This window comes from Haplochromis burtoni, unplaced genomic scaffold (genome assembly GCF_018398535.1).
Source record: "Haplochromis burtoni strain Fernald_Lab_line unplaced genomic scaffold, NCSU_Asbu1 Contig_248, whole genome shotgun sequence".
Lineage (NCBI taxonomy): Eukaryota > Metazoa > Chordata > Actinopteri > Cichliformes > Cichlidae > Haplochromis > Haplochromis burtoni.
This window is the reverse complement of record NW_024582609.1, coordinates 654507-682016: the sequence shown is the minus strand read 5'-3', so window position 1 is coordinate 682016 and position 27510 is coordinate 654507. Positions and strand designations below refer to the sequence as shown.

The 27510-nt window shown below is 38.6% G+C and overlaps 1 protein-coding gene across 2 annotated transcripts; it reads left to right on the top strand.

Moving 5' to 3' along the window:
- Window positions 1–161: 161 nt before the first annotated feature.
- Window positions 162–19984, top strand: LOC102306850 (ceramide kinase). 2 transcript variants are annotated; one of them, XM_005938325.3, is made up of 14 exons: window positions 162–541; window positions 7001–7039; window positions 10013–10153; window positions 10255–10377; window positions 10481–10606; window positions 10699–10765; window positions 11454–11599; window positions 12667–12741; window positions 13110–13262; window positions 13499–13604; window positions 13933–14012; window positions 14872–15077; window positions 15181–15401; window positions 15492–19984. In XM_005938325.3, exons 1-14 carry the CDS (start codon window positions 406–408, stop codon window positions 15577–15579), a joined length of 1707 nt encoding a protein of 568 aa, XP_005938387.1. In that variant the 5' UTR covers window positions 162–405; the 3' UTR covers window positions 15580–19984. The 2 variants fall into 2 exon arrangements, with proteins under 2 accessions (XP_005938387.1, XP_005938388.1); XM_005938326.3 differs by lacking the exon at window positions 7001–7039 and having other exon boundaries at window positions 163–541.
- The last annotated feature ends 7526 nt before the right edge of the window (window positions 19985–27510 follow it).

The window sequence follows — 27510 nt, the reverse complement described above, 5'->3', positions numbered from 1 at the left end:
CCTGAAAAACAATCAAAATACAGACAAGGTTTCCAGGACGGTTTAACTTTGAGCATCTAAACTGTATATTCAATTTGGACAGTTCAATGCGGTTCATTGCCAAAATATTTGAATTACGAAACACGTAGATCGGGTTTTCTGAAGGCACCTGAATGCACCACAAAGCCCCTCCTATATCCGGTGAGAAACCGCTATCAGCCAGAAAATTGTACCGACTTGGAGTCCGTTACATGGGTATACAGTAACAGAAATCCCCGTCGTTTAAAAAAAAAAAAGTACTTATTTTCGAGGTTCGGGGTCTCTAAGGGAAACTCACAGACAACATGGCCGGGGAAAGGTAACCGTACTCGGAGTGCTGCTGCCTCCTCATCCGGCTAAAGGACGGAGCAAGACGGCTAAACGCCAATGGAGAGGCCGGGTAGGCTGCTGCTGCAGTCGGAGCTCCGCGTCAGAAATGCCGCGTACGATGTAAGCCTGAGCCGGTCACTGCTCATCTGGAAGAGACGGACCTCTAGTCCCGTGTACCACCCGTTCAGACCCAGTAAGATCCGTGATTAATGTGTCTGTATGCCTTTGTCTATGTGTCTTAATATATCTCTCTGTTGGCCTTTAAGCGCACCGCGACATCCTGTGTGATAAACAAAGAACTCAGAGAAAACGTGAAAGGGGACACACAGCAGTGTTTGGACCTGTGGATATCATGCAGTTAACTTTCAGCTCTGAACACAATGTATCCGGACTGTAGGACCATATGAGATATGATACATCCGGTTACATAACACTCATCATCCAGTCTGACAGTGGAGGTCACTGAGGCTGCAAGCTGCAGGGACGAACAAACACACCAAACCTCATAATTTTAGAATATTTTAACCACAAACAACATAATGAAAAATCACAGTTTTTCAAGTAGCAGAGGGTTGAGTGATTTTATTTATTCAGTAGACGTGCTTTTGTTTGTGAGCCATTGTGTCCAGCTGACGAAGGCAATTGCACCATTCACTTTATTTTAAATCTGTTTTGGACACGTCCACTTCCTTAAAAACATATCATGCTATGTTTGAATGGAACTGGCTACTTGATGTTTTGCTGTAAAATCTGTAACATTTTTATAAGTTTTCGTCTGAAAGCTATGGGATTGTCACATAGGAAGTTCATCGAATACAGAGACTTGTTAACAGTTTCCACTACAAGATTTTAAAGAAGGATACTGCACTTAAATGCCACAGCAGTATCAAAAAGAGTACTCAAAGTAAGTACAAAATCTCCAGGTGTGAAAGCGAGCCCCCTACTCACATTTCTCTCACACCGTCAGTCCCAAATTAACTGGTTTACATATGAACCAGTGTGTGTTGAATAACATGGTCACACTGAGTTTGTGTTAAAGGTTACTGGCTAACCTCATGTACTTAATTACTTCTCTGTTGTTGATTTGTGACTGTAACATATTACGAATCGATCACCCGATCTTTGTGTTGTCGTTTGAAATGTAGATGTACCCTTCAGTGTGAGCACAACAAATAAATAAAAAAACAAAACAAAATAACATTTCATAAACAAAGGTTTTATAGTTTTATATTTCTTAATACTTTAATTCTAATTTAACATTATCAGTGACATATTCAGATCAGTATAACTGTAAAGCTGGGTGGCTCTTGCTAATCGTCTGATATGCATCACTGCCCCGGTCAGGGATGTAATCATTGCTTTATGTAAATACCATGGAGTCAGGACAGACTGTTTTACAGTATTTGTCTGCTAACGCAAACCTTTTGTAGTGTAAACCTGTATCATTGAACATAACAAAGATTGATAATATGTACTATTCGTGGACAGTCACATTGTCTAATACATGAACACATTAATGATGAATCATTTGAGATGATCATTGTGAACAGAAGTGTTTTAGTCTCTGTTAGAATCCAGTTAAAACCTCGGTAGAGACTACCACAGTCATTCACCTCAATATATCGTAACATAATCCTGAGTTTTATTTTGTTTTGGGAGTTAAAATATCAAAATAAGCCAAATTTGTGGTTTGCATTTGTTGTTAACCTCCCTATGTACTCTGTGTTAAGGTTTCAGTGTGATAGTCTACATGTTTTTGCCATTTACTGCCACTTGGGGGCAGTAAATTACTGTAATGTTCATAACTATTGTTTGTTTATACACTTTTTTTGTTTTTTTTACTCATCTCCAGAGTGTAGATGTCTATAGCTTCAACATCTCAAAAGTGAGCGTAATACTTTCTAATAGCCAGCAGGGGGAGACTCTTGTTGTATTGTATTGTATTGTATTGTATCTTTATTTCAGACATATACAGAAAAAAACAATATATACACAAGTACACATACTTGCATTTACAAATATGAATATATATGTAAATACACACACGTATGTGCTCAGAACAAAAAATAAAATAAAACAAAGTCTAAATGACATGAAATGACAATTATTAGATCTGAAATGGAGTAGGAAGAAGTATAACATACTTGTACAGAAGTCTGTGGATGAATATCTCTCAGCTCCTTCACTTTATGAAGCTCATTCACTATTTTTATATCATGGTTGACAGAACATTAAGTCAGGCATCATACAGTGGCTATTTTCATGTTTTATAGACAGTCTATGCTTACGGCTTTATAGAGGAGTAAAATCAAGCGTTAAAACGATGAACTTTCTCCACGGGAGCCATTGTTTGCGCTTCTCATGTGCGGTTTATTTATCCTTTTTTCTTCTTCTTCTACCTCTTTGTGATGAAAGGTTTCTTTTTCCTGTTTTAATGCAACTTTTCAACAGGTTGAAATGCACATTGAGGCATGGAGGCAAGCTTTGCTTTTTACACCAAAGAACTTGAATCTTTAAAATTTTAACTAAAGAGTTGGACATCTCTGGTGGATCATCAATGACTCACCTCACACTGCCTGTTAAAATGATCCCAACTGTTACTGCAGGAGGTGCGTGACAGTGTTTGTTTGTCAGCAGGTTACTTCTCTTCTGTTTCATCCGAGTTGGTCAGGGTTCAGTTGTTTCCAGTGTCATGGTGACAACAGCTGTGCGTGTAAAACTGAAACACACACCAGCATGTGTTTTGTATTTCAGTTGTGAATTTTTTATGTGTCCTAGTTTCTGTCTGTCTGCTGCTGGGGGTGTTGAAATGCTAAACTTTGTTGTCTGGGCCAACTTTGCTAGTGAGAGACAGAGAGAGGCGTCGAAAGGCTGCTCCAACGGAACTCATTGTTTCAGAGGAAAACATGAACACGGTGTACAGTCGAGTCTTAATAGCTTACTTACAACTGGGCTCGTCAGGCACTCTTTTTGGCTGCAGTGGTTATTATTATATTTACATGCTTCCAGCTACCGTTTCTGGTTGGTGACAACTCGTACTTTTCCACTCTCCTTTTTCTCCCTCCCTCGCGCTCACAGACGCATAACGGCAGTTCCTTCTCCCTGCAGCACGGACTACACTGCCCATGAGGCTACATTCTTTAGGGCTATGCCTGTAACACTCTGCCTATTGCCTTTGTATTAAATAATTTTTGTCAATAATTTTTAAAAAATATTTCTTCGCATCATTCTGCGGGCCACAAATAGAGGTGACATGGGCTGTGAGATTGACACACAGGCATTAGAGCCGCGTTTTGTTTGTTTTTCCTCTGGTGTGGAATTACCAAAAATAGAGAGAGCATAGCCTAATATATGAAACAGGAAAAAACCGTGCCGTGTAATCCATTTATTTCAACAAAGTAACTGTATTCTGAATACCACCCTTTTTAAACGGTAACTGTAACGGAATACAGTTACTCATATTTTGTATTTTAAATATGTAACGGCGGTACATGTATTCCGTTACTCCCAACACTGAATACAGTGCAGCATTATTTACAAAGTGTACACAATGAGATATTTGAATTTAAGAACTGAATGGGTGAACAGTATAGTGAATATTAAGAATATAACTGTAGCTTGTAATATCCCCCTAACGCCTGTATTATAAAGCAAGTTCAGCATGCCCAGGATATCTTTTTCCTTATCTGGCTTCGCTCATCTTAGAATCAGCAGTCCTGCTAAGCAGTCACATGTAGCTTCTTATCAACTCAGTAAGTCAACCCAGGGTTTTTTCCAGTGTAGCTAAAAGCACGTGGGCATAAAAGAGGTAGTTTGCAGCATATGACTAATCATAGACATAAAGACATACCAGCAGAACGGCAGAATTTTAAAAAAAGAAATCTATGAGTAGGCATGAAATATAGTGTAAATGCATCTTTATACCTGACAATGTGTGACCTATAGATTAAGTGCTCTGAGTAAATTAGGCTGAAGGAACTCTATGTAGAGATCTGACTCACCAGAGAGCCCATAATACAATGCCTTCCAGCCATCCATCCATCCATCCAACTTCAGCTTATACCCATAGGACGGGTCCACCCTGGACAGTTTGCCATTCACACCTATAGCCATTTTAGAATCACCATTAACATGCATGTCTTTGCACTGCGGGAGGAAGTTGTAAACTCCACACTGAGTTTGCATTCTTTCCCAGTGCTTGTGTGGGTTCTTCACATACTGAAAAATTGATTATGATTTGTGAGATTATTGTGTGTTTGCAATATGCTGAGTAGAGCAGGGCGATATGGCCAAAAATATTTATCACGATATATATTTGAAAATTTGCGATAACGATATGACGACTAAATGAACGAGACAAATACTCAAATTGATGTAGACAGGCATTGGCAAATTTCAAATATAGAATGCGAAACGTATACGCAATAATCGAACATATACAATACGCGCAAAAAGACAACCTTCCATTTATTTTCACTTAAACAAGAAGCTGGTTTTTATGTACATTAAAGCTTTATAAAAATGTAACAGTGCAAATGCAAATTCCTTGCTGAAAGTTTAACCAAAAGGCATTTCCAGTAGAAATGGGCTGACATATCCTGAGCATAACCATGTATAATATCCACTGAAGTTAAAAAGAGGTGCTTTGCAACATTAAACTGCAGTGTGCAGTACGTATTTTTCGGACCATAAGGTGCACGGGATTATAAGGCACATTAAGCGAAACAAAGCAGTCAGATAAATCAAACTTTATTAAACTCATTCTTCTTGCTTCCTCCACTTCTGTACCATTGATTCATTAATGTTGAATTCTCTGGCAGCTGCTCTATTCCCATGTTGTTGCAGTATATTAATGACTAACCTCGTATTGTGGATGGATTATCTCAGTTGTTCTCCTGACTGAAGTTTGGTCCGTTTACAGCATCCTGCCATGCGATTGCATTTGTCTCTAACTATCAGGAACCTTAACGTTAACTTTTATAAGTGGAAAAGTGTTAGTGTTCGTCCTCCAGCTTCACTGTTTATGTTATGCTAACATAGCTGTGTCGCTAGCGATCACGTAGCACATCATTATATACCAGCTAGCCCAACTTCAGTAACCCTACAAACGTCACTGCTGTTTAGTTTCCTGTCTTCATTTATGTTGGAAGTGATAGCAGAGCTGTACGTTTGAATTTTTTTCAGAAATCTCTCAGTCAGAACATGCTATATCATGCTTAGGTAACTAGCGAAACTAGCGAGCTAACTTCCGCTAGCTTCCTGCTAACTTCTAACTCCGTTAAATGTAATAACTTTTGTTTTCATGGATGCCTGGAAGTTAAACTTCATAGTTACACCTGGTAAAGCAGCAATGCTGATCGTTTTATTAAAGATGAAAGAATTTAGACAGTTTTTAACTCTCAGTGATGCTGCAGTGTTGTTTGACCTGAAGCATACAGGAGTTTAGGACCCAGATTACTCCCAGATTTAAGAGCATCTTAGTCTGACAAATACGACAATAACGACGGCCGCTTGCATGTTCTGCAAAAAAAATGTGCTTTGTCGTGTATCTGACGGACAAACACCAAACCAGTTCCACATCACTGAAGTTGCACCATTTTTACAAACCAATTCTGGTTCATCTGTTTCACTCAACAATCGGCTATGTGCGTATGAAAACAAAGGCACTGCGCATGCGCGTTTTACTCATATTCTATCGCGATATTTCATTTTCCTATCGTTGCCTAACATTATACCGGTATTACCGTGAACGGTATAATATGGCCCAGCCCTAATGCTGAGTATTGCATTGTGAAGCATACAGACTGATCGACAGTGTCATTAAAACCTGTCATGTTGCATGCACCTGACAGACTAAACCGTTTGTATTACAGTCTATTCCAATTCATTTTTAATGCAAATGTGTAGACTAGCGTGCACATAGTGTACAGGTATTGTGTATGTAAGACAGCAGTCAGCAGTTGTCCTCTGAGATGATGAGCTGCTATCCTTTCAGCTGTACTCAAACGTTCCTCAGCTTTATGCATCACTTCTCTGAGCCAGACTGTCTGTGGAAAGAACTGGGAGGTAACTTTTTCAAATTGTCTCCAGTGTCTGATGTGTTTCCCTTTAAGTGCATGTGATGTTAGCTTTGTCGTCTTTGGCTATCAGTCTTCCATTATGGTAAGGTGCGTAAGGAGCTGTCAATTCTCAATTCAAGTCCATTTTTGATTTAGACACAGATGGTATTTTCTGATTTCTTTCAATACCAGCTTTACCCCACATTTCAGTTTACCTCACAAGAAAAAGTCGACAGCACCATCTGGTGGACTGAAGAAGCAGCTGAGTTTGTTATTGTAACTAAAAAGTTCAGTTTTTATTTGCAGTCCATGCAAACTTTATCTCTGTATTGTCCCTATATTGATGTGATGTTGCCGTGGAAAATACTGGAATACTTAATTTAAAAAAATTTTTCTTCACCCCCACCTGTAGTAGCCAGAAAGGAAGGCTGATTTAAAAACATGTAGACTATAAAGTTAAAAGGTGACTTGGTATCCTCATTCATTTAGGCACTTGTTGATCTGAAACCAAAGTTACATTTTTTTCTGATTGTCTTAGGTTAACTTACTCTCTATCTGCTAATTACAGTGTTACCTGTATGGTTTTCCTGCAGGATTTTGTGTTCCTTTGTTTCCTCGTCGACCTGATCCAGGTAGGAGATTTAGTTCCCACAATGCAGTGGGCCACCTCCACCCCATTGTGTGGAGGTTTAGTGGTTCTGCTGTTAGGACATGTTTCTGGGTTTGATGGCTGAAGTGTGAGGTCTGTTTGTGTTGTTCCAATTTAAATAAGTGGTTTTATTCCAAAATGATGAAAAATAAAAACAAAGCAACCTCCTAACCTAACATTACTATAGTTAGAGTCATTAAATAGTCTCAATTTCATGAAATAACCTGTTCCGTCAGAAGTCATGTTTTGGAATAAACCACATGTTTAGGAGTACAACGTGTCAGTTTAATGCTGTGTTCAGTCTGTTCATTAATAACAGATCCAACAGAAACATGTTGCCCTCCCTGTAGCTCTTGTGTCAGTGTTCGATGTGTAGTTTGGCTTTGTAGTTCCACTAATTTAGCTGACCTACTGTAGTTTGCTTAAGTTTCTTTATATGGGAGATAAACATGCTCCTGGCTTCAAGAAAACACTCTTTGGTCAAGTGTTATGTAGAGGAATAGTATGATATTCCTCTTTTTCTTTCTTAGAGTAAAATGAAGACATGCACTATATTTCCAAAAGTATTCATCACCCATCCAACTCATCAAATTCAAGTGTTCCAATCACTTCCATAACCACAGGTGTATAAAATCAAGCTCCTAGGCATACAGAGTGCTTCTACAAACATCTGAAAGAATGGGTCGCTCACAGGAGCTCAGTGAATTCCAACGTAGTACTGTGATAGGATACCAACTATGCAATAAGTCCAGTCGTGAAATTTCATCTCTACTAAATATTCAACAATCAATTTTTAGTGGTGTTATAACAAATTGGAAGTGATTGGGAATGACAGCACCTCAGCTACAAAGTACTGGTAACACAAACTCACAGAGCGGGGTTAGCTGATGCTGGGATGCATAGTGTGCAGAGATCTTTTTGCAGTGTCTTTTGGGAGGAATTAGAATGGAGACTGAGCCAGGCCTTCTCGTCCGATATCAGTGTCTGACATAACAAAGTTGTTTCTGGAAGAATGGTCAAAAATTCACACGAACCCACTCATAAAATTTGCAGAAAGCTTTTATGAGAAGAGTTGAAGCTGTGATAACTGCAAAGGGTGGCTCAACAATATATTAAACCTTATGGATTAAGTGTGGGTAGTCACTCAAATCCTATTGTGTGTGAAGGCAGAAGATCGAATACTTTTGGCAGTATAGTATAGATCAAAAGTACATGGTGAAAACAAAAAGTATTGTGATTCTGCTCATAACAAGGAAAACCTTAACTGAACTAAATTTAGCCACTGTCTCATTAAACATCATCTCCTTGTCCTTTTCTGGATTGCTTCCAGTGCTCCATGGAAGTCCTGTTCTGAATTGCTGGAGTGTGTGTACGTATTTCTCATTTATTACCAAGCTAACATCAACTTCTGTGTCAAACTGACCGTGTTTTTCTCATCATGAATCATCACCGATGAGCAAAGTTTTGGAGGGTGACTGCAGCCCACCCTCCAAAAGTTAGTTTTCAGTGGAATAATACACACACTCTCAAAGTCAGCAGATCGTGGATCAGGTGAGAAATGAGACCAGAAGGAGAACCACCATTCACCATGGCTGCTCCCCTCTCGATGCGGGGTTCAGTTTTAAAGTCCCGAGGCATTTGAGGGAAAACATTTAGTGATCACAGTAGCAGCAGTGTAACAGTTCTTCCAAACACCAATCATCCCTTGATATTTAAAACACACTTTTGGTTAACACCTGGGTATTTCTTTAAATGGCATGAATAGCAAAAAAGGAGGTTTTTGTTTTTTTTTAATATTCAGCTTTCTCTAAATTATCATGCCTTAACCAGACATTCTATGGCAAGGACCCTAATCCTAAATGTGATGTAGGTCGATTTGTGTTAATAATAAAGCAACAAACTAGATTAGAGGAAAGCCTCATTAAGAATTATCAATGGCTCCTCATTCCTTTGGCAGAGGTTGACCAACAGAAGGAGAAATATGACCAGAGGAGAAGTGCATGGAGTGTGGTTCTTCTCCTGATAAAGTATTTCCAATTAACAGCTCCAGCTTTGGTTTCAGAATTGTTATTCACCAACACAGTCTTCACTCAACATGAAGATGTGGCTCCCTATAACTTCATCAAACATAGAAAATTGTCACAATAGGACTTCCACGGAGTGAATATAAAAAAAAGTCAGTAACAATGGAATCAGTCCTGAGATGCACAAGGAGCTGACCCTGAGGGGGGAATTTAAATCAGGTCTAATTTTTTATTTTTATTTTTGTTATTGGCAAAGTCACAGATCTTGATGACACCTCTGATATTTAAAGTTTATGAATGTATTTTTAAAAATATGCTACTTCTGGCTATAATGCTGTTTTGAAATGGTGAAAAGCTGATTTTGGTGTTGTTGTTTTTTTTGTGTGTGTTTTGTAAATAAAATATAAATATAGTAAACAGGGATTTTTACAAAGCTTTGTGTTGGAGTTCATGATGATTATTATTGAAAATGAATTGAATGTTTGTGGAAATGATCACAGCCCAGTGATACAGTAGTGTTTGAAATGGAGCCAAGGTCTCACTCAGTCTTATTTGTTATTCATGAAGTCAGAATTAAGATTAAAACCATTTTAAGATGAAAATGTGCCGTAGGTTCCTTCATGTGGAGACAGAATAGCAGAAGAGTGATTGTGATGTGAGCTGCAGATACAGATAAGTGAGTCAAAAGTGAATCCGAAAGATGACAATGCCAATATGTGGGTCATGTCACACTCGAGTATTGCTAAACTTGCTGCATCACTCTAAATATGTGGACTTGTTTCACATCATCATGACCTCATTCTAGAAAATAAGGCCAAAAGCAACAATACCCCTGGTGGTGCCTTCACATGCTGCCAGAAGGCTCTGAAATTTGAGAGCTGGCTGCTGGTTGGCGACACTAACTGCTTTGTGTGCATGTGTGTGTTGTTCAGGTGTCTGTCACAGTGTCCCAGTGTCAGAGATCATCTCTGTCAGAGAGGAAGAGGAGGAGAATGGCAGCAGACAAAGAGACGATGGCAGCTGGAAAAAGATCAGAGAAAGAGAGGGAAAGGACTGCAGGCAGGCCTTCACAGGTAATCCAAACACTGCATGATCTGCACTCTAGCACCTTGGCAATCAAAGATGGCTGATTATTAAATAAGTTTTTTTTTTTTTTTACTTGTATCTGTTTTAGTGTTGTACGTGGAGAGGTGTCGGCAGCACCGCTGGCGGTGTGCTGAAGTCACCTTCACTTGTTCGGATGAGGCGGTGTGTCAGCACTGGGTCAGCAGCATCAGAGAGCAGCTCGCCAGTAACAGTATGATTTTACAAAAACCCACTCTGTCTGAATAACTCATGCCGCTTCCACAAACTATTTGTGACATAGTTGCTGTTGTTGTTGTTGTTATTTGTGTCAACAGCCAGCAGACCAAAACATCTGCTGGTTTACATAAATCCATATGGTGGGAAGCGTCAAGGAAAACGGATCTACGAGCAGAAAGTTGCCCCCCTGTTCACACAGGCTGGAATCGCCACCAGTGTTATTGGTACGTCCAAATCACTCACCACCCAGTCTCCAACTTCCTGTGTCAGAATTATACATGTAACACACTGAGAATCTGTGTGTTTGTTGTCATAGTGACAGAGTACGCCAATCACGCCAGAGATCACTTGAAGATGGAGGCAGAGTTGAAGAAATTTGATGGGTGAGTTTTGTTTGTCCATAATAGAAGTTCACCCATAAGCTACAGAGTGTGTCAAAAACAATCATCAGATTTCAAAAGACTGGACAAAGAAGCTTGAAGTAAGGGTTTTTAATAGTTTACATACAAAACAAGATTGTAGTCCTCCAGATACTTGGCATATGTCCAAGCAATTGTCAAACTCGTCCCACAGTTTTGTGAGCATACCTGGAGTCACTGCAGCCATTGCTGTTGTTATTCTGCCTACCAGCAACCACCTGAAACTCACAAACCCGCACCTTGTAACATTACGCGTTAGAATGCAACCACTTTGAAAAAGGAAGATTCTTTGCGATTCACCCTGTACAGTGAAGATTAATTATTTAAATGCTATAAAAAAGAAGTCGAGCACAACATAATTCAGATTCATAAACTTTTTGGACAATTACACATGATGATGATTTTCAACCAGACTTTCAGCTTTAATTCAGCAGGTTTACTAAAAGTACTGCATCAACTGTTGGTGGTGTTATGCAAATGCTCATAGATCTGATTGTACATGTAGGACAGTAAAAAATCCCTGAGCTTCCCGAAATAAAAGCACCACAGAAAATGTCTGTGTGTTTTTCACACAACATTTATACATGTGATCTTTTAGAAAAGGTCACGGAGAGATTGTCGATGCTAATATTTCACTGTGACCCTTGCTTAGTGTGGTGTGCGTTGGAGGGGACGGCATGTTTAGTGAGATCATCCACGGACTGATCTGGAGAACACAGATCGACTGCGGCGTAGATCCAAACAGTACAGAGGAGGCACTATCTCCCTGCTCCCTACGCATCGGAATCATTCCTGCAGGTCTGAAACTCAGAGAAATATCACTGCTTTTCTTTTTGTGTTGGATTACAGCAAAAATGTAGGTAACTCTGACTTCATCCTAAAGGTGTAGCACTGTGTCACAGGTGTACTTCAGCAGGTTGGAACCATTACATGGTTTCTTTGGCACCAAAGACTTATGTAAAGGTTTTCCAAGCCTCAAGGGATTATTTATTGAACTAACAGACTCTAGCGCCTGCTGTATTGTTCCAGAAACCTCCAACTCTCTGGAGTCTGCTGTTTTGCCAGCTAACAAATCACTTTGGTCTCTCCTTGTCTAGTTTTTAAACTGTCCTTAACCTATATGAAGAGCATCTTCTTATCAGCACAAACTCTGGTACTTCATCACAAACAACTGCTATAAATAAAAAGTACATACAATACTTGTAGAATAGACACCTACAAAGACAGAGCGTGAAAAGAAAGACCAAATTGTTTGGAAGGTTTTCTATCTTTGTCTGTAAATAATATTTCCTTCTATTATTTGTATGAAAGCCTCACATCAATGCTTCAACTGATTTTCTCAGCTCTTCCCTCTTTAAGACATAAATAGCATTGTTGCTATATATAAAACATCCCGAGTGAAAAATAGCCAGACTTCTTCCTGATTTAGAAAGACAGTTTTAGCTGCTGACCTGGACAGTGATAGAGGTAATCTAGCTTTTAATGACAGGTGAGAGCCAATAAGTATGTAAGTATAAATACAGGCAGTCACTGTGACCTCATTTCTCAGTTGTGCTGGTTTGTGTCCTTGGTGTTTTCTGCTGCTGTGCTTATAAATACACACAGAGTCACCTGGGGGACATTATTCCTCTGTGCAGATACAAAAGTGAAACCGCACACCTGGGCAATTAATGGTTGCAGGTGTTTGTGTGTGCACAACAGGAGCAGCAGTGCTTTTACAATGTAAAATCACATTGTAAAGGTTTAAGAAAATAATCAGAATTGGTGATGACTGTCCTCTTTTCACTGGAATGTTCTACACTAGTAAACTGTTAGCAGATGGTGTTTGTGTTCTTTCAGCTCATTGTTTCTTCTGTCTGTTTCAGGTTCCACAGACTGCATCTGCTTTGCTTCTGTGGGCACAAATGACCCCGTGACCTCTGCACTACACATCATTGTGGGTCAGTCACATCATCTCCATGACATCAGCGGTCATAATATCCATTCCAGCAACATAACCTTTCTGAAGTCTAAAGTTAATGTTAACATGGAAACTATTAAAAAAAAAAAAAAGGACAAACACTCCTGGGGTAATATCTAACTATTTTGCTGAGAAAGCAAGCGTTAATGTAGACTTCAATGTCAAACATTGGTATTAGAAGTGAGAATTTGATACAGTTTAATAGAATATTTGATACATTTAACTGAACTTATTTTAAAATGTAAAACAAACCACAGCTTGGTTTGTTTTAAATTCTCAGTGTACGTGTCTGCTTGTCTTTCTTCAAAAATGGCAAACATAACTTTTTTTTTTAATATCTGTGTGCAGGAGACTCTCAGCCGCTGGATGTGTGCTCAGTTCATCACAACAACATGTTCCTGCGATACTCTGTGTCGCTGCTTGGATATGGTTTTTATGGCGATGTGCTATCAGACAGCGAGAGGAAGAGATGGATGGGGCCTGCAAGATATGACTTCTCAGGTGGGAAAATATATAATATCCTTTAATTTTATCTATAATGTTTTACAGATAAAGCAGAGAAATTTATTGATGTCTGATTTGTCAGAGAGGCCCGGTACTCTAAATATTAGCAAAGAGAGGTTGTTTTTATGTCACCGCTCAGTCACATCAGCCTACCACAGTCCTTCCAGTCATTTTCATTTGCTTGCACGTGTGCATTACTCATCAGAATTTCTTTTTTTGGTAATGGTCTGCAGGTCTGAAGATGTTCCTGACTCATCATTACTACGAAGGAACAGTGTCCTACCTGCCAGCCAAAGGTATCATAGGAACGCCACGAGACGCGACCAGGTGTCGATCTGGGTGAGAGATCCAAACATGTATCAACTTGTTTCCCTTTTTTCTTTAAATATATAAATACTCTTTTGAATTTATTGGAATTTTAGAGCTGATCATAAACCTGTGACCTCAGTTACAACCAAAACATTTTATAAATCCTATTCTAGTTTATTAACTCTTTGGCTATCTGACTTTCAGTTTTGCAGCTGAAGCGTTTGGTTTATGTTGCAACCAAACGCAGTCATATAAATTAAAGTGATAACCTTCTGAGGTTAAATGTAAAATGGCTTCTCATTAAAGTCCTTGTTCATTGCATCATTTAAGTAACGCTGGTTTCTCTGTAAATCTCCAGGTGTGTAATTTGTCAGCACAATGGACAGCTAAATTCAGAGAGAAGCGAGAAGTATGAGATGGATGAAGCATCAGACTCTGGTCAGTCCAAAAACAGTTTCTAATGGTCTTACTCACTGAACATTACTCCATTCCTAAATCTCCTCGTCTGGCTTTGTCATGTTTCTTTCTTGTTAAATCTCAGAAAATATTTATATTTGTGAATTAAAGACAAATATGTAACACTTCCTGAAAAATGATAAAACCGTGTCCATCCACCCATGGCTGTTCTGTAGTCTTGGTAGACATCAGCTGGCTTTGTTTTTCTAGTTTTTATTGAATTCCATACCAATACCAAACCTAATACCAACATATTATTTCTGAACACTTTGAGAAGTTATTGTCCAAGTTGACTTCAAGGTTCTCCAAGTTTATTTTGGCTCTTGTTCACAGCAAATTCACTGAGCCTAAACTTTAAACCTGAACCTCTCGATCTTCACCGAGTGCCCATTGTTCTGAGAGCTGTGACAGAAACTACCAGTTGTAGTCAATCATAATCACTAATAAGAAGTTAATAGATTTAGATAATAGATGCAAAGATTTTAGTAAGTGTATGTATATATTTGAGCCTGTGTAAACAAAAGAAAATTCCAAATAAATTTAACCTTGTGCATTTAATCCTTTTTTTTTTTTTTTTTTTAGTTATTTAAGGTTGGAAAAAGAACAGTTCAAAGAAACCATTAATCCCAAAGTGTGTGTAAACTCCTGAGCACAACTGTAGTGATGCAACCTGCAGTAAATTCATTATGTGAGAAAGATCGGACTGAATGTAGTGAATGGAACTTTTTGTTTTGTTTTGTATGTTTATAATGAATAATGTGCAAACTTTTGGCACAGAGTGAAAACTGTTTTGGCAGCAGTAACAAGTAAAGTCAAATCTGTCTGTTTTCTTTTCATCCAGAGAGTAGTGGCGAGTGGAGGACGATTCGAGGAAAGTTCCTCGCTATAAACGCTGCCAGCATGAGCTGTGCTTGTCCTCGCAGCCCTAAAGGCCTCTCGCCTGCTGCCCACCTGGCTGACGGCACCACAGACCTCATCCTCGTCCGAAAATGTTCCCGTTTCAACTTCCTTAGACACCTCCTACGACACACCAGCAAAGATGACCAGGTATATTTCCAGTCTAAATTAAAACAAAAACAAAAAACCATGTTTTTATTGATATTCTTTGGACATTTTGGTCCACAACTAAATACTTATTTCTCTCAATCAGTTTGACCTTACCTTCATTGAGGTCCATCGAGTGAGGCGTTTTCGTTTCATGCCACGTCACTGCCAAAGCGACTCGGACCTGGAGTTGGACTTGCATGAGAATAGCAAACGGCAGATCTTCAGCCAGATCTGCAAAGACCACCCAGCTTGTGGCTGTGCACCCGCCTACAGCAGCTGGAACTGCGATGGCGAGATCCTGACCCACACAGCCATTGACGTCAGGTATGACGACCCTGTGGGATCTTCTTCCTTACAAATATCAAAACTTGGTTTAAGTTTTCTCTTTAAAAACAACTTCTGCTGTTTTCTCAGAGTGCACGGCCAGTTGATCAAGCTGTTTGCTCGAGGGATTGAAGAACTGCCAGTGTTTGAGGATCTCTCCAACCCCTGTGCAATATAGATCTCCACCAGTCTGTCCCCAGGCATTGGAGCCATCTGATTATGGCCGCCACCTAAAGCACTGCTACCACCTCCATCATGTGATGCTCATCACATCTTTCACTTGAAAACTCAACTGGCTAAGTTACATTGTTACTCAACAAATGTCATCAGCGTAGTCAGAAATGAAATTTTACTTTCCAGGTCTGAGGATTTAAGGTGATTTCCTCACAGGTGGGAAGTGATGCTAAAACTGATGAAACTCTAGATGCAGAAAGTAAAACATCAACCTCAGATTTTGGATTTTTTGCTAGATGACTGTTGGTGTTTGTTTGGAATGGTTGTTGGGTGTTTGGTACCAAATTTATTTAATATTGAACTCAGGCTTGAAGCTGAGACTTGCACAGTTTTAGAGTGAACTCAAAACCAAAGAAACCAAAACTCAAACAATGAACTTGTCCATGTCTGCACAGCCTAAATTGTCCTGTAGTTCTTGAGTCCTGCGATAGTGAGGTCCTGACCCACTATGCCAGTCTTATTTTCTCTTAACTCAGACTTGTTTTGATTTGATTTCATTCTTTCTTTGTTGTTTGTCTCATTGTTTTACTTATCAACTCAGATTTGACTCTCTCACTGACTTGTTTTTTTTAATCTGGACTTGTTATGATTGATATGTGTTCAGCTTCACCTTTGATGCTGAAACATGTGTTAATCACAAGTAATGCTAACTTGTTTTATCATTATTGGTGTTTGTTTTGTGACAAATCGTTGTCCAGTCTTGTTTCCATCTTCTATCTGTTTTGACCAGTCATGGGTACTGTTCCTAATCGTTTTCAGTCAAAGCTCCAACTCTTAAGCTAGTTAAACTGTTCAAACATGTGGGCTTTGATTTTGATCTGTCACAAGTGTTCCAATATCTTGCTCTTGTTATGGTCTTCTTTCTCAGTTTCAGATGTTCGGAATTAACTGTTACATGCCAGACACCCTACAATCATTCCCAGAGTCATCTGATCATTAGGGGTTTTAGCTCATTCATTAAAGGTTGAAGGAAATTGGGTGAGTATTTACAGAAAATAATTCTGATGAGACTTGTTTCCACAGCTCCAACTTTTCATCTATCAATCACAGCGTTCACTGCAATGGGACGCATTCAGCTTCTCAAACAAGTCCATCAGAGTTGTCTCTTTGGTTCCTTACTTTTTTCTGTGAGACTCGAGCTCAGTCGTAGCTTTGCAATCATTTTTTCACTCTTTTTTAATTCTCAGAAAATAAGAAAAAAAAATCTCAAAGATACTTTTCAGTCTCATTTCAGTCAAGCTGGTCATGGCTGGGTAAACTGAGCAGCGCACAAATAAATCCTTTTTATCTTCCATTTCTGCTGAATATGCAACTCAGTCTGAGTACAGACACAAAGAAAGAAAAAAACATGATGCTTTAACAGCAGTTTTACACACTAACTGTACAATAATCTGTAATGTCTGTGATATGTGAGCTCAAGCTGTAGCTGTAAAATCAGTTTTTCTGTAGTAAAGCATCGTTTTGAATTCTTTTGTCAAGTTAATATTGCTTCATCAAAATCTCAAGATGGTCATCTGAACCTTCCAAAAATCAAAAAAACATTTTATAGCCATTGCAGTTTTTTGTTTGTTTTATGTTGGGTTTTTTTGTTTTGTTTTTTTCAAAACTCTTCCTCACAGTGAGACATTAAATGGCCAAAACGATGCAGACAGCTAAAAAACAATGTCATGTGGATGAAACACATAGTCCAAAGCTACAGGGATTAATCTCCTGCAATACTCTCTGTAGTATGTTCCAATTGAAAGTCACAACAGCATTACTGGAGTCCCGTATTGATATTGTATGAAGGTCGGACTCATCTTAGGTGCTGCGTTTAACCTGTGAGAGGCTCTATGAAGGCCAAACTCCCATTTCTATACTACCTAAGCACCCTGTGCTCAACTCTATGGGTTCAGTTAGTTTAAAGTGTGTATGAGCTGTTGCAACCCTGCTTTAGATGATATGCTAAAGCTCTGATGTCAGCATTACTAGTCAATGTCACAGATGAAATCTGCTCTGTAAAAACTTCTGTTCCTGAAGTGCAGGAACATGAAATAATTCCAGACAGAATTTATGCCTAAGAAAAATCTGAAATGCTGTTAGACACTGCCTAATAGAAACGCACAATCTTTGGAATACTGGCAAAGGGGTATTTCGTTAAGAGTCTTCTTTCACAGCATCGCAGGTGAAAAGGTTAGGGAAACACTGCAACAAAAGCTTTCCCTAAAGAAAAGGAAGGCTGTAAGTGTTTAATCCACACATACTTGAGTTTTCTTGGTAAATAAAATTGTGGTTAAATGCTCTACTTACTGTGAGAAATGGTTTTGTTTTTCAAAACTGTGGCTCTGTTGAAGAAAACGTCTTTGTAAAGTTCAATTTGGCCACAAAGAGAGAACATTCACACACCAGTCTCTTTCATTTCTAGAAACCTTCAGCAAACATCGCTGAGCATGTCGTAGCCCAAAGGCCTCTGTAGCCACTGCTCACTGTGTGCACAAGATTAATCGATGTAGAAAATGAAGAAATGTAGCAGCCTTAACTGTTATGTTAGCCATCTTCATGGTGAAATTCTTTGTGAGGTTTCAAGAGAGGTCTGCCTAATTCTTATATAGACATATTTCTGTTATTATTGTATTGAATCATCATGATCATCCCAGAGAAAAACTGTTTGAATCAGTAATTTGGAAATTTAACAGAGAAAGGAAGATGAGCATCAGCACTGGAATCTCAGACTGTAGATGGTGTTTGTATGTTTACCAGTGCACCCGTTTCCTTTCCACCCATGTTGAGCTGGACTCAAACTGATGGAGAAGGGAACCAGTAGCAGCTGATGACAAACTGCAACACCTACCAATCAGCTTTCAGATTTATTCTTGTTAATCGGACCGAATACCAGCAGGGGTTCACTGATGTAGCAGTTTGTCTGTGTCTGTGATAGATGTAACTCAGGCCAGATGTCTTCAGAGCACCACAACCTTTGAAACCAACCAAAATACATGGAATAACATCCATGATTTAGGAAAGCTGGTAAACTGGGTTATAAGGACAGGCCTGTGTTAACTGGAATTAAATAGACCTCTGAAGACCTTCAGCTGAGCTGCCTTTCACATGCTGATTTAGCTTTTAAAGTTGTATAAATCAATAGTCACTCTGCTGTAACACCCCCTTAAAAAAGCCACCAACCAAATACATTAAAACTTATCCACAGAGGTCGACTGATGACCGAAACAAATATATATTTGCATTTAGCCAACTATTAAAATGTGTTCCATAATTATAGCTTTATTTATTAGTCAAAGTAGAAATTGGTAAATTAATTTGCTTGTTTTCATTAATTGAAAGTACTGGATTGATACTATAGCCGCTGAGCTTACTGCTAACACGCCAGCCATAGTAGCTAGTCTTGCAAGCATAGTTTTTAATGAGCAATGTAGCAAAACTGTCCAACCTAGCACAATGCTGGATTACACTGCAAACACAGTGAGAGAAATCACTCCAGAAAGGCTTGGTTAGGTAGTGAGCACTGAATCTGTAATCATAGGACTTTATCTGTCGACTTAGTAGTACTTACACTTGCTAATTTGGGCCTAGTGGGGTATGCACAAAGACAGTTGTGAATACAATCAGTGCATTTAAAAAAAAAAAAAAAAAAAGTACCTGAATGGGGTCAAGAAGCTGTGTGTGAAACCTCTGACCCTCATCAACAAACCAGTAGTGGAGGATGCATTGTTGGTGCAGATAGATTTCACAAGTATCTATCTGGAATACATGTGTTGCATTTCTTTCTTTTTTGTTGATGCCTTTGATGAAGACATCAGGTCATCAGTGCATGTTTTTCTTTGTGTCTGTCATTTAATACTATTAAAAGCTTAAAATTCATTTACATGTCATGTAATAGTTGCATGATGCCACAGTGACCAACATGTTGCAAAGAAAAATAAAATGGTGATGTAACTGGGAGTTCCAGAGAACGTGATTATATTTGAATCTATAGAGGCAGATGTAACCATGTCATAGTGTTGTTAAACATGTAGAATGAACTGCAAGCAGTATTTTTAGCACTTATTAGTCTTATTTACTTTTCTGATTAATAGTGTATAAAAGCTAAGTGTCCATTCTTTTCATATCACTGAGTCTATTTTGAGCATTCTTTTAACCAGCCCTGTTCCAGTTATGTGAAGCACTGTTTCATTTAAAGGCTCTCCTGCTTACAGGGATTAATATAATCTCCAACACTGTAGTTCAATCTGACACTGAACACTAGTTTGATCTGGTGAATCAGTCGACCTCTAGCTGTAATCTGAGCTGTAACTTATACCTTCTGCTGTAGCTGTTGCATTATCAACAAATAAAATATTTTCAACACTTCATGTTCAGAGTTATGCAGTTTGTCTCGGCCTCTAGGAAACAAATCAGAATTAACATGGCTGATCATATAGACGTGTAGAGGAGAGTGTGCTGTCAGGGTCAGCACAACCTGTGTGTGTAGAGCCAGTCACCCATAGTTAACCTGAAAAAAAGCATCCCTGTGTTTTTGAGCAACGCATTACTCTAATATTGCAACCAAATAAAAAAAAAAAAAATAGTATGGCTATTCTATGTGAAATATTATGAAACTGTTTTGTTCATAATGGTACGTAAAATGTATTTGTGTAGCACTTTTTAAGCCAGGAATCTGTTGCAAAGTGATTTACAGGGAATTAATATATAGACAAAAACATCATATTACACAAGAACATTACTCAAATGCCTGTCTAAATATGAGTTTTCAGGTATATTTTAAAAGAAGCCACAGGTACATTGGTGGTTGAAGGTGATTTAATCTCCTCAATTTCTCCTTGCTATTTGGGCTCCGATGAATATAAAAACAAAGAATTACCTGATTTTCTTTTTTTTGCCTGATTTTTGTTTCTGAGATAAATGAGAGCCACATAAGAGGACGTTCGTTTTAAATTTCAATAGAACTGTGGCAGTATAATGTCCTCGTAAGTGGATATCAGGCCCATGTAGAGAAAAATTAGTATTTTGGTCTAGACAGCCCAAAATGTGATACCCACATATGTGGACGTCAGGTCCTGGAAGGATAAAGGAGCCTTTGACAGACAAGTAAAGAGCATTACAAGAATCTAATCTAGAGAAGATGAAGGATGAACAAGCATTTCCAATTTAACTTTGGAGACAACAGTCCTGAGTTTAGTGATCTTTCTTAAACGAAAAAAAGCAGGAGCGGGTCAAAGACTTGGTATGAGCATCAAAAAACACAGACTCATCAAAAATTAACCCAAGATTCCAAACAGTAGCTGGAGAAGGGACCTAGATGTTGTATAATTTGGGGCTTAATACTCTCTCAAGCAAGAATTAAATACTCAGTCTTGTATGTGTTCAGCTGCAGACAATTGTTTGGCATCCAACCATTGATTGCCCAGTCCATTAGAACAGATCATTTTTCCAATTCACAAATTTTAAAAGAAATGTACAGTTAGATATAATCTGCACACAGATGATAGGAAATAATTTTAAAATGACTAATGATAAGGCCTAATGGCAGAATATATACTGAGAATAACAAGGGGCTTAAAACCGATCTGACCACATGAAAATTCAGTTACATCTCACCAAAATTTTCTCACTGAAATCAAAAGTGTTCTGCCAAAAAATGAGGTGAACCATTTTAGGACAGATCCAGATATCCCTACCATATGATTGAAATGGTGAAACTTTAAGGACAGAGTGTAACTTTCTAAAAGCCGACTGAAAGTTGGCAAGAATATTGTGCTTCTCCAGTGCCTTCTTTGCTTGTGTCCAAACAGCCTTTTCTATTATTTCAGCAATGAAAGGAAGTTTTATGTGCCTTTATCTTGTCTGTAGTGTCAGATCCAGACCAAATGTACAGACTAACATGAAGACAGCATGCTATTAATTCATGTGAACAGTAGCTAAGCATCACAGGACTTTAACAATGGAGTGTAAAGTACCTATATGCCTTTTGCCCCATAAATAAGAAAACAATAAGACAAATCATGGCGAAAAGCATTCTGCCATGATTTGTCTCATAGTGTCACTTAATATTATATTCCTTGAGCACTGAAATGTTCTGTGACCACACCAAGCACAGAGGCCTCCCATTTACCTCTGTGAACAAATAGGATATTATCCATTTTCATGGAATAAAATCTACACTCGGTCCACTTTTCTCCTTATTGATTTTTAAGAGGTTTCCATGAACAGCAACATACTTGACTTTCTAGCTTTTCGATGTTTCTGCTATTCTTATTATGTATTTGTAACACCCTATGGACAGATAAGGAAAAGAGTCATTGCAATTTATTTTCAAATAAATCTGTAATTCTCACAGTTACGAGGAGTGGGTCTGATTGTTTGCCGGGCCACTTCCAGCTGGTGACCTAAGATTGACACTAGTAAATGATTTCCAGTAGCTAAGGCTCAGCATAATGATGATAGGAGTACATTAGTATGCAGAACATGATTCACTCCTGAATAAAAGCTTTATCAAAAAGAAATGTTTTAAGCCTAAACGTAAAGGGTTCCAGAAGAGAGAGGCCTCTACTTCCCATCTCAAATTTAATGCATTTAACTATGAATAAAAAAAACTCCAAAAGCTCAGATTTACAGAAGCATTAATCGACCAGAGGCCCGGGCATGATGTCACTGCTCTTCAAGATGGGCAACAACAAGAATGTTTGTACATTGTTATTGGAGTAAGTCTTAATTACTAGTTGTCTCTGAAGCAAACAGAAGCACAAATCCCAATAATAAAAAAGATTGAAATGTGCGTGTTTGCCGATCAATACTCAGCAATGACGTGTTGCTAATTTCATGTGAGCAAACAGGATGCAGCTCTCACAGGTGATTAAAGCTCATTAAGGATGGTCGATCCCATATCATTAACATTTCAGGATGTCAACAAGCCAACCCGCAGCTGGAAAATCCGACTGCAAACTTAATCTGTTGACAGAATAAATAATCAGAACTGTAAAATCAGAGTGAAGTCTGGCAGAGGTCGATACCTGAGGAGGTACAAAAGGATGTGGTGCGGAGCTCGACATCAGTCTGCGGGGTTGATTTCAGCAGGATCAGTGCAGGTGAGTCTCAAAGGGCATTGACTGTACTGAGTGTGTTCATTTAAGCTTTCCTTTTGGAAGTGCAAAGAAAGAGATCTATTAATGCTGAGCCAGACCTAAATATAGATCTAATGCAGTTTAAGTTGGATTTTCTTTACAGAAGTAACAGTCACTGCATTTGATTTGTTTCCTTTGTAATTTCATTGTCTTGCCTTGTTTTGATCATGCGGACCATCTTAGCCACAAATGATTTCTTAGCTTTCCTGTTTTGTTTGAAACAGCGATGCCTGTTTAGCTTCTCGCTCACCACAAAGCTCAAAGAGACATCATTGTTTTTGATAAAGCAGCATTTTAAAGCAGTTTTGTTTTGTCTCAATTTGAACATTTTGACATATGATATTCTTGCACGCAAAGATGTGTTGGTTAATTGAAGGTGTTACTGGAGAGGATTGTCAGTTTTTCCTAAATTTCAGTTTTGTCCATAGTACCTATCCTGTAAGTACCCACTTTTCAACAAGACTTGCATTTATATTCCTGTTTTATCCATCCAGTTATTTCCACTGCGCATGTAAATAAAAGCAGTAATCAACAGGCATGTTTTAAACATTGTTGCTGTCTGAGACATACACTGAAAGAATATTTTAAAAGAAGTTAGATTTCAGAAAGAAAGAACGAGAGGATGGTATGAAGAAAGAAATAAACAGTTAATTTGCTCTGAATCAGGATTATTTTGGTCCGGTGATATTGTAGTTTGTTCCAGATGTGTTGGATGAGACGCAGGTCACAAGGAGAACTTTGTTAAACAAACCTAAGTTTACTGAAGAAAGTCTGAATCATTTGCTTGCCTTCTAAGGAGATTATCATCTTTACCATCTTCATGATGCCATCCATCAGCGTCACTCAGGTTTTCCTGCTGTTTTCCTTCCTCCACCTCATCACATCCCTTCCTGTCAGGTAACGTTCCATCCCCAAACAAATTTTTCAGATTTTGCTAAAATTCAATAATCTGAAATTATAAGATAATAATTATAATTATTATACAAAGATTTATGATTCCTCAACAGAGTTCAGAAATGTTCTTCAAATGTTCATCTTCCTTTCATGTAACCTCAGGGACCAGGATGAAGTGGAAGAATTCCTGACTCAAATCAGACCCCTGAACGCACCATGGTCTCTGTCAGCAAATTCTGCAGATGCTCTGCTTGAGGCCAGACTCAGGTGAGTTTACATTAAAAGTGATTCTTCACTTAAATGTGGGATTGGATCTCATATACACAGAGTGAGATTTTGCAATAAGACCTAACCGTTGCTGCTGTTACTCTACTTTTTGGAGCCATTTTTGCAATGAGTTTCAGCTTATTGTATAGCTCACTGACATGATTCTCACAACTGTCTTCCATTAGCATTGGGCTACTTTAAGTGGACGAGGAGCATCAGTGTCAGCTCTAACATCTTTTTTCCACTGTACAAAAAGCGTCAACAGTATTTGTGTAATAAGTGATGCATTTCCTTTTTATTGTAGATAAAATTGTGCACATTCAAAATCATATACAGGTAAACATAAAACTGAGATGAATGTTAATGTGATTGTGTTTCAGGCAGCTGATGTCTTCAGGTCTAGACCGCAGGAGGCAGCTGGGAGACATCGAGTTCTCAAACAGATACTCAGAGTTTCTGCGCTCTAAAGCCAAACACACCTCAATCTGTGCTTTTCTGCGCCGCATGCAAGGCATAAAGAAGAGGTGCGACATGTGACAGGCACATTATAAGAACAGTGAAACATATTCTAACACTAACGATGGAAAAACTTGTGACTCCATACACAGCAGTCCCTCTAAGCTGACTTTTCGCTTTTTATGCATCAAAATCAGACAAGAGTTATCTCCAACTTTTTAAAGATAGGTCTCAAATAAAAGTAGTAAGCATAGAAGAGACGAACAAATAAAGGCAGAAACAGGAACAGTTTGAAGTAATATGAGCACTGAATAATTCTCCACAGCACAAATTCCAACAACAAGTTTGTGTTGCACGCAGTGCTCTGCTGTCGTTCTTCTGTAACACTGTTTTCATTCAGGTATTAATGTCACCTCACTTCCAATTCAATTAACGTTCGGATCTTTTACTGACACAGTCTTTCCCTGACTGGCTTTTATTGTGAAATGCTGAGTTTCATTGACTACAGTTAATCAGCAATGGAAGAAAACAGCTGAGTAGAATTCGCAAAAAACTATGAAATAAAGTGTTTGGGTTTTTGTTTTTCACAATCTACCTGGTTGGATTTTCAACTTAGTGGCAAGATGAACGTTTTGAGTGAAATTTCACACTTCCTGTAGTATTTTCATATTAAAAGCACTATGGTGTAGCAGAGTAAAGTGTATGACATGGTTTGAATGAATTGGAAGCGTTGTTCTTAATAAAACATTGGGATGTAAAATTAGATGCATACTAATATATAAAACTGGAGATAGTTAAGGTGTGCTGCTACTATAAAGTAATATAACTGAAGGTTTTAGTTCAGCAGACATCATTAGAGAGTTTATTTTTTCTTCATTAATGGCTCTTTGTGTTTTTATCCGCACGTGTCAGCATGTTTTTTATGCCGTGTTTGTTCACAGTGCGGTGGGAGCAGACACGGAGAAAGTGAATCTGCTGCTGAAACAGTACATGTGTCCATCTGTCTACAACAACTGGCCCACCGACCTGTAGAAGACTCTCAGTGAGATGAGGAGATCCAATGTGATGTTAGTTGGAAAAACAACGATACTGATGATCTGAATAAATGTGTGTAAATGCAGCTGTTATCTTATTTAGTGTGGGAACACATCACTTTGTTATTAAATATGTTTTATGAAGTACTTTTCAGTGACTAGTGTGTTTCATAATTATATGCATGATTTGATATTTGTACATACAAGAATGCATTGTGCCGCAATAACTTTTCCTGAAGGTGGCGCTAAATGAAAACTTAAAGGCTCATGTCAGGGTTTTGAAGTCTGTGTGATATCGTGCTGAGACCCAGCCTGTTCATGTATGTCCTCTGTGGTGGACGCACATATCACAAAAAAATTAAAGAAAGATATTTTTACTGAAAAATATTTTTCTACCTCCGTTCTCAGGAGGATCAGTTCCTGAACGCAAAGCCATAGAAAAAAATTCCTCCAACCATCCAAGTCATGGTGTGCCTGTTGATCGTGGCTCAAGAGTTGGGAGTTCGCCTCGTAATCGGAAGGCTGCCGGTTCGAGCCCCGGCTTGGACATTCTCGGTCGTTGTGTCCTTGGGCAAGACACTTCACCCGTTGCCTACTGGTGGTGGTCAGAGGGCCCGGTGGCGCCAGTGTCCGGCAGCCTCGCCTCTGTCAGTGCGCCCCAGGGTGGCTGTGGCTACAATGTAGCTTGCCATCACCAGTGTGTGAATGGGTGGATGACTGGATATGTAAAGCACTTTGGGGTCCTTAAGGACTAGTAAAAGCGCTCAACTCAAGCAACTTGAATTTAAATTTCGCTTCTAATTTAAAAATGCCGCTTGTTTTCAACCTCCAACTTCAATTTTCTTCAGTAAGAACAGCTCTCATCTTTAAAGCGTAAATAATATTCATATTAAAAAAGGTATGGATATGAAAAAATGCTTGGAACACATCGATAAATAATGCATCTGAAATGTAACAGGACCAGTTCTAATGGCAGGAGTCTTTTTCGAGAAGTGCTATGAAAAACATAAAGCACAATTATATATTCCTTTCTTAAATATTATATAGCTCCGTCTACAAAACAACAGACACACACAGGTGTCAGGAACGATGTAATGGGAGACCAACGGGTGGATGATGGGCGTAACTGGGAGAGGATATTACATACACACATATAGTATATGTATTAATAGGGTCAGGTTAACCCTAACCAGTGGGTCTGCATGTGGCTCTTTACCCACTAAAGAGCCATATGTGGTTGCTGACCTCTGCTCTAGGAGGAGCAGAAATTCTTGTGAATTGCAGAGGCATGAACAGATGGATGAACTGATAGATAGATGCGTCATCAATGCAGAAACTGATCTGTTTGTTATATGGATGAGCCAAAAAGCAAATTACTCCAAGGCACTCTCTTTTTAATAGCATTTAAAATAATATGTTAATGATCATATTAACACACAAAAACCCAGTCAGTTGAAAATATTTTTTGTTTCTAATTTAAAATAGTGTATCTTGGAGTTTATTTACTTATTATTATTATTATTATTACTATTATTATTTATTTTAGATGACTATTGTCGCGAAATCGATCAATGTAGAGCAGTGTCACAAACCACGGAGGCCCCAGAAAAGTGCAATCAAACGTTGAGTTTATTAACAGCCCGGAGAAAACATCAACATATGTCTTCTGACCAAAATATATGTTGTGGATACTTATAAAGCAGTGGGGTACACGCCCCCCCATGGCGTCAATGACAGATTAAAATAGGTTCCAGACATTAGTCACAGTTAATGGTACATCTTGTACATCTTTAATAGCTATAAACAGACATAGAACTTCTCATTTTGATAACACCTTCCATACAAGGTAATAATCTTAAGCCCTCAGAGTGTCTGAGGGCTGGTTATCGCCTCCAGTCATCTGTTACCAAGTAGAATGAAATGCAACAGGTTTGCAACAAAAAGCTGGAAACATTTGGGCCTCTGCTCAGGCCTATTCCTAGATTATATGTATTATATGTACTGTAACCATGCATTGCAGTTATCCTTCTATGTTCTAGTTTCCCTCAGCATGTATCACCTGGACAGTCACGCCAGTGAAGCTTAAGACCCTTAATGAACCGAACA

Excerpts from the sequence above, each read along its gene's own strand:
- LOC102306850 (XM_005938325.3), top strand. The coding sequence starts at position 406 with ATGGAGAGGCCGGGTAGGCTGCTGCTGCAGTCGGAGCTCCGCGTCAGA. Across the intron at positions 10,378-10,480 it reads AGAGCAGCTCGCCAGTAACA|CCAGCAGACCAAAACATCTG; the intron begins GTATGATTTTAC and ends TTGTGTCAACAG. Across the intron at positions 15,402-15,491 it reads CACACAGCCATTGACGTCAG|AGTGCACGGCCAGTTGATCA; the intron begins GTATGACGACCC and ends CTGTTTTCTCAG.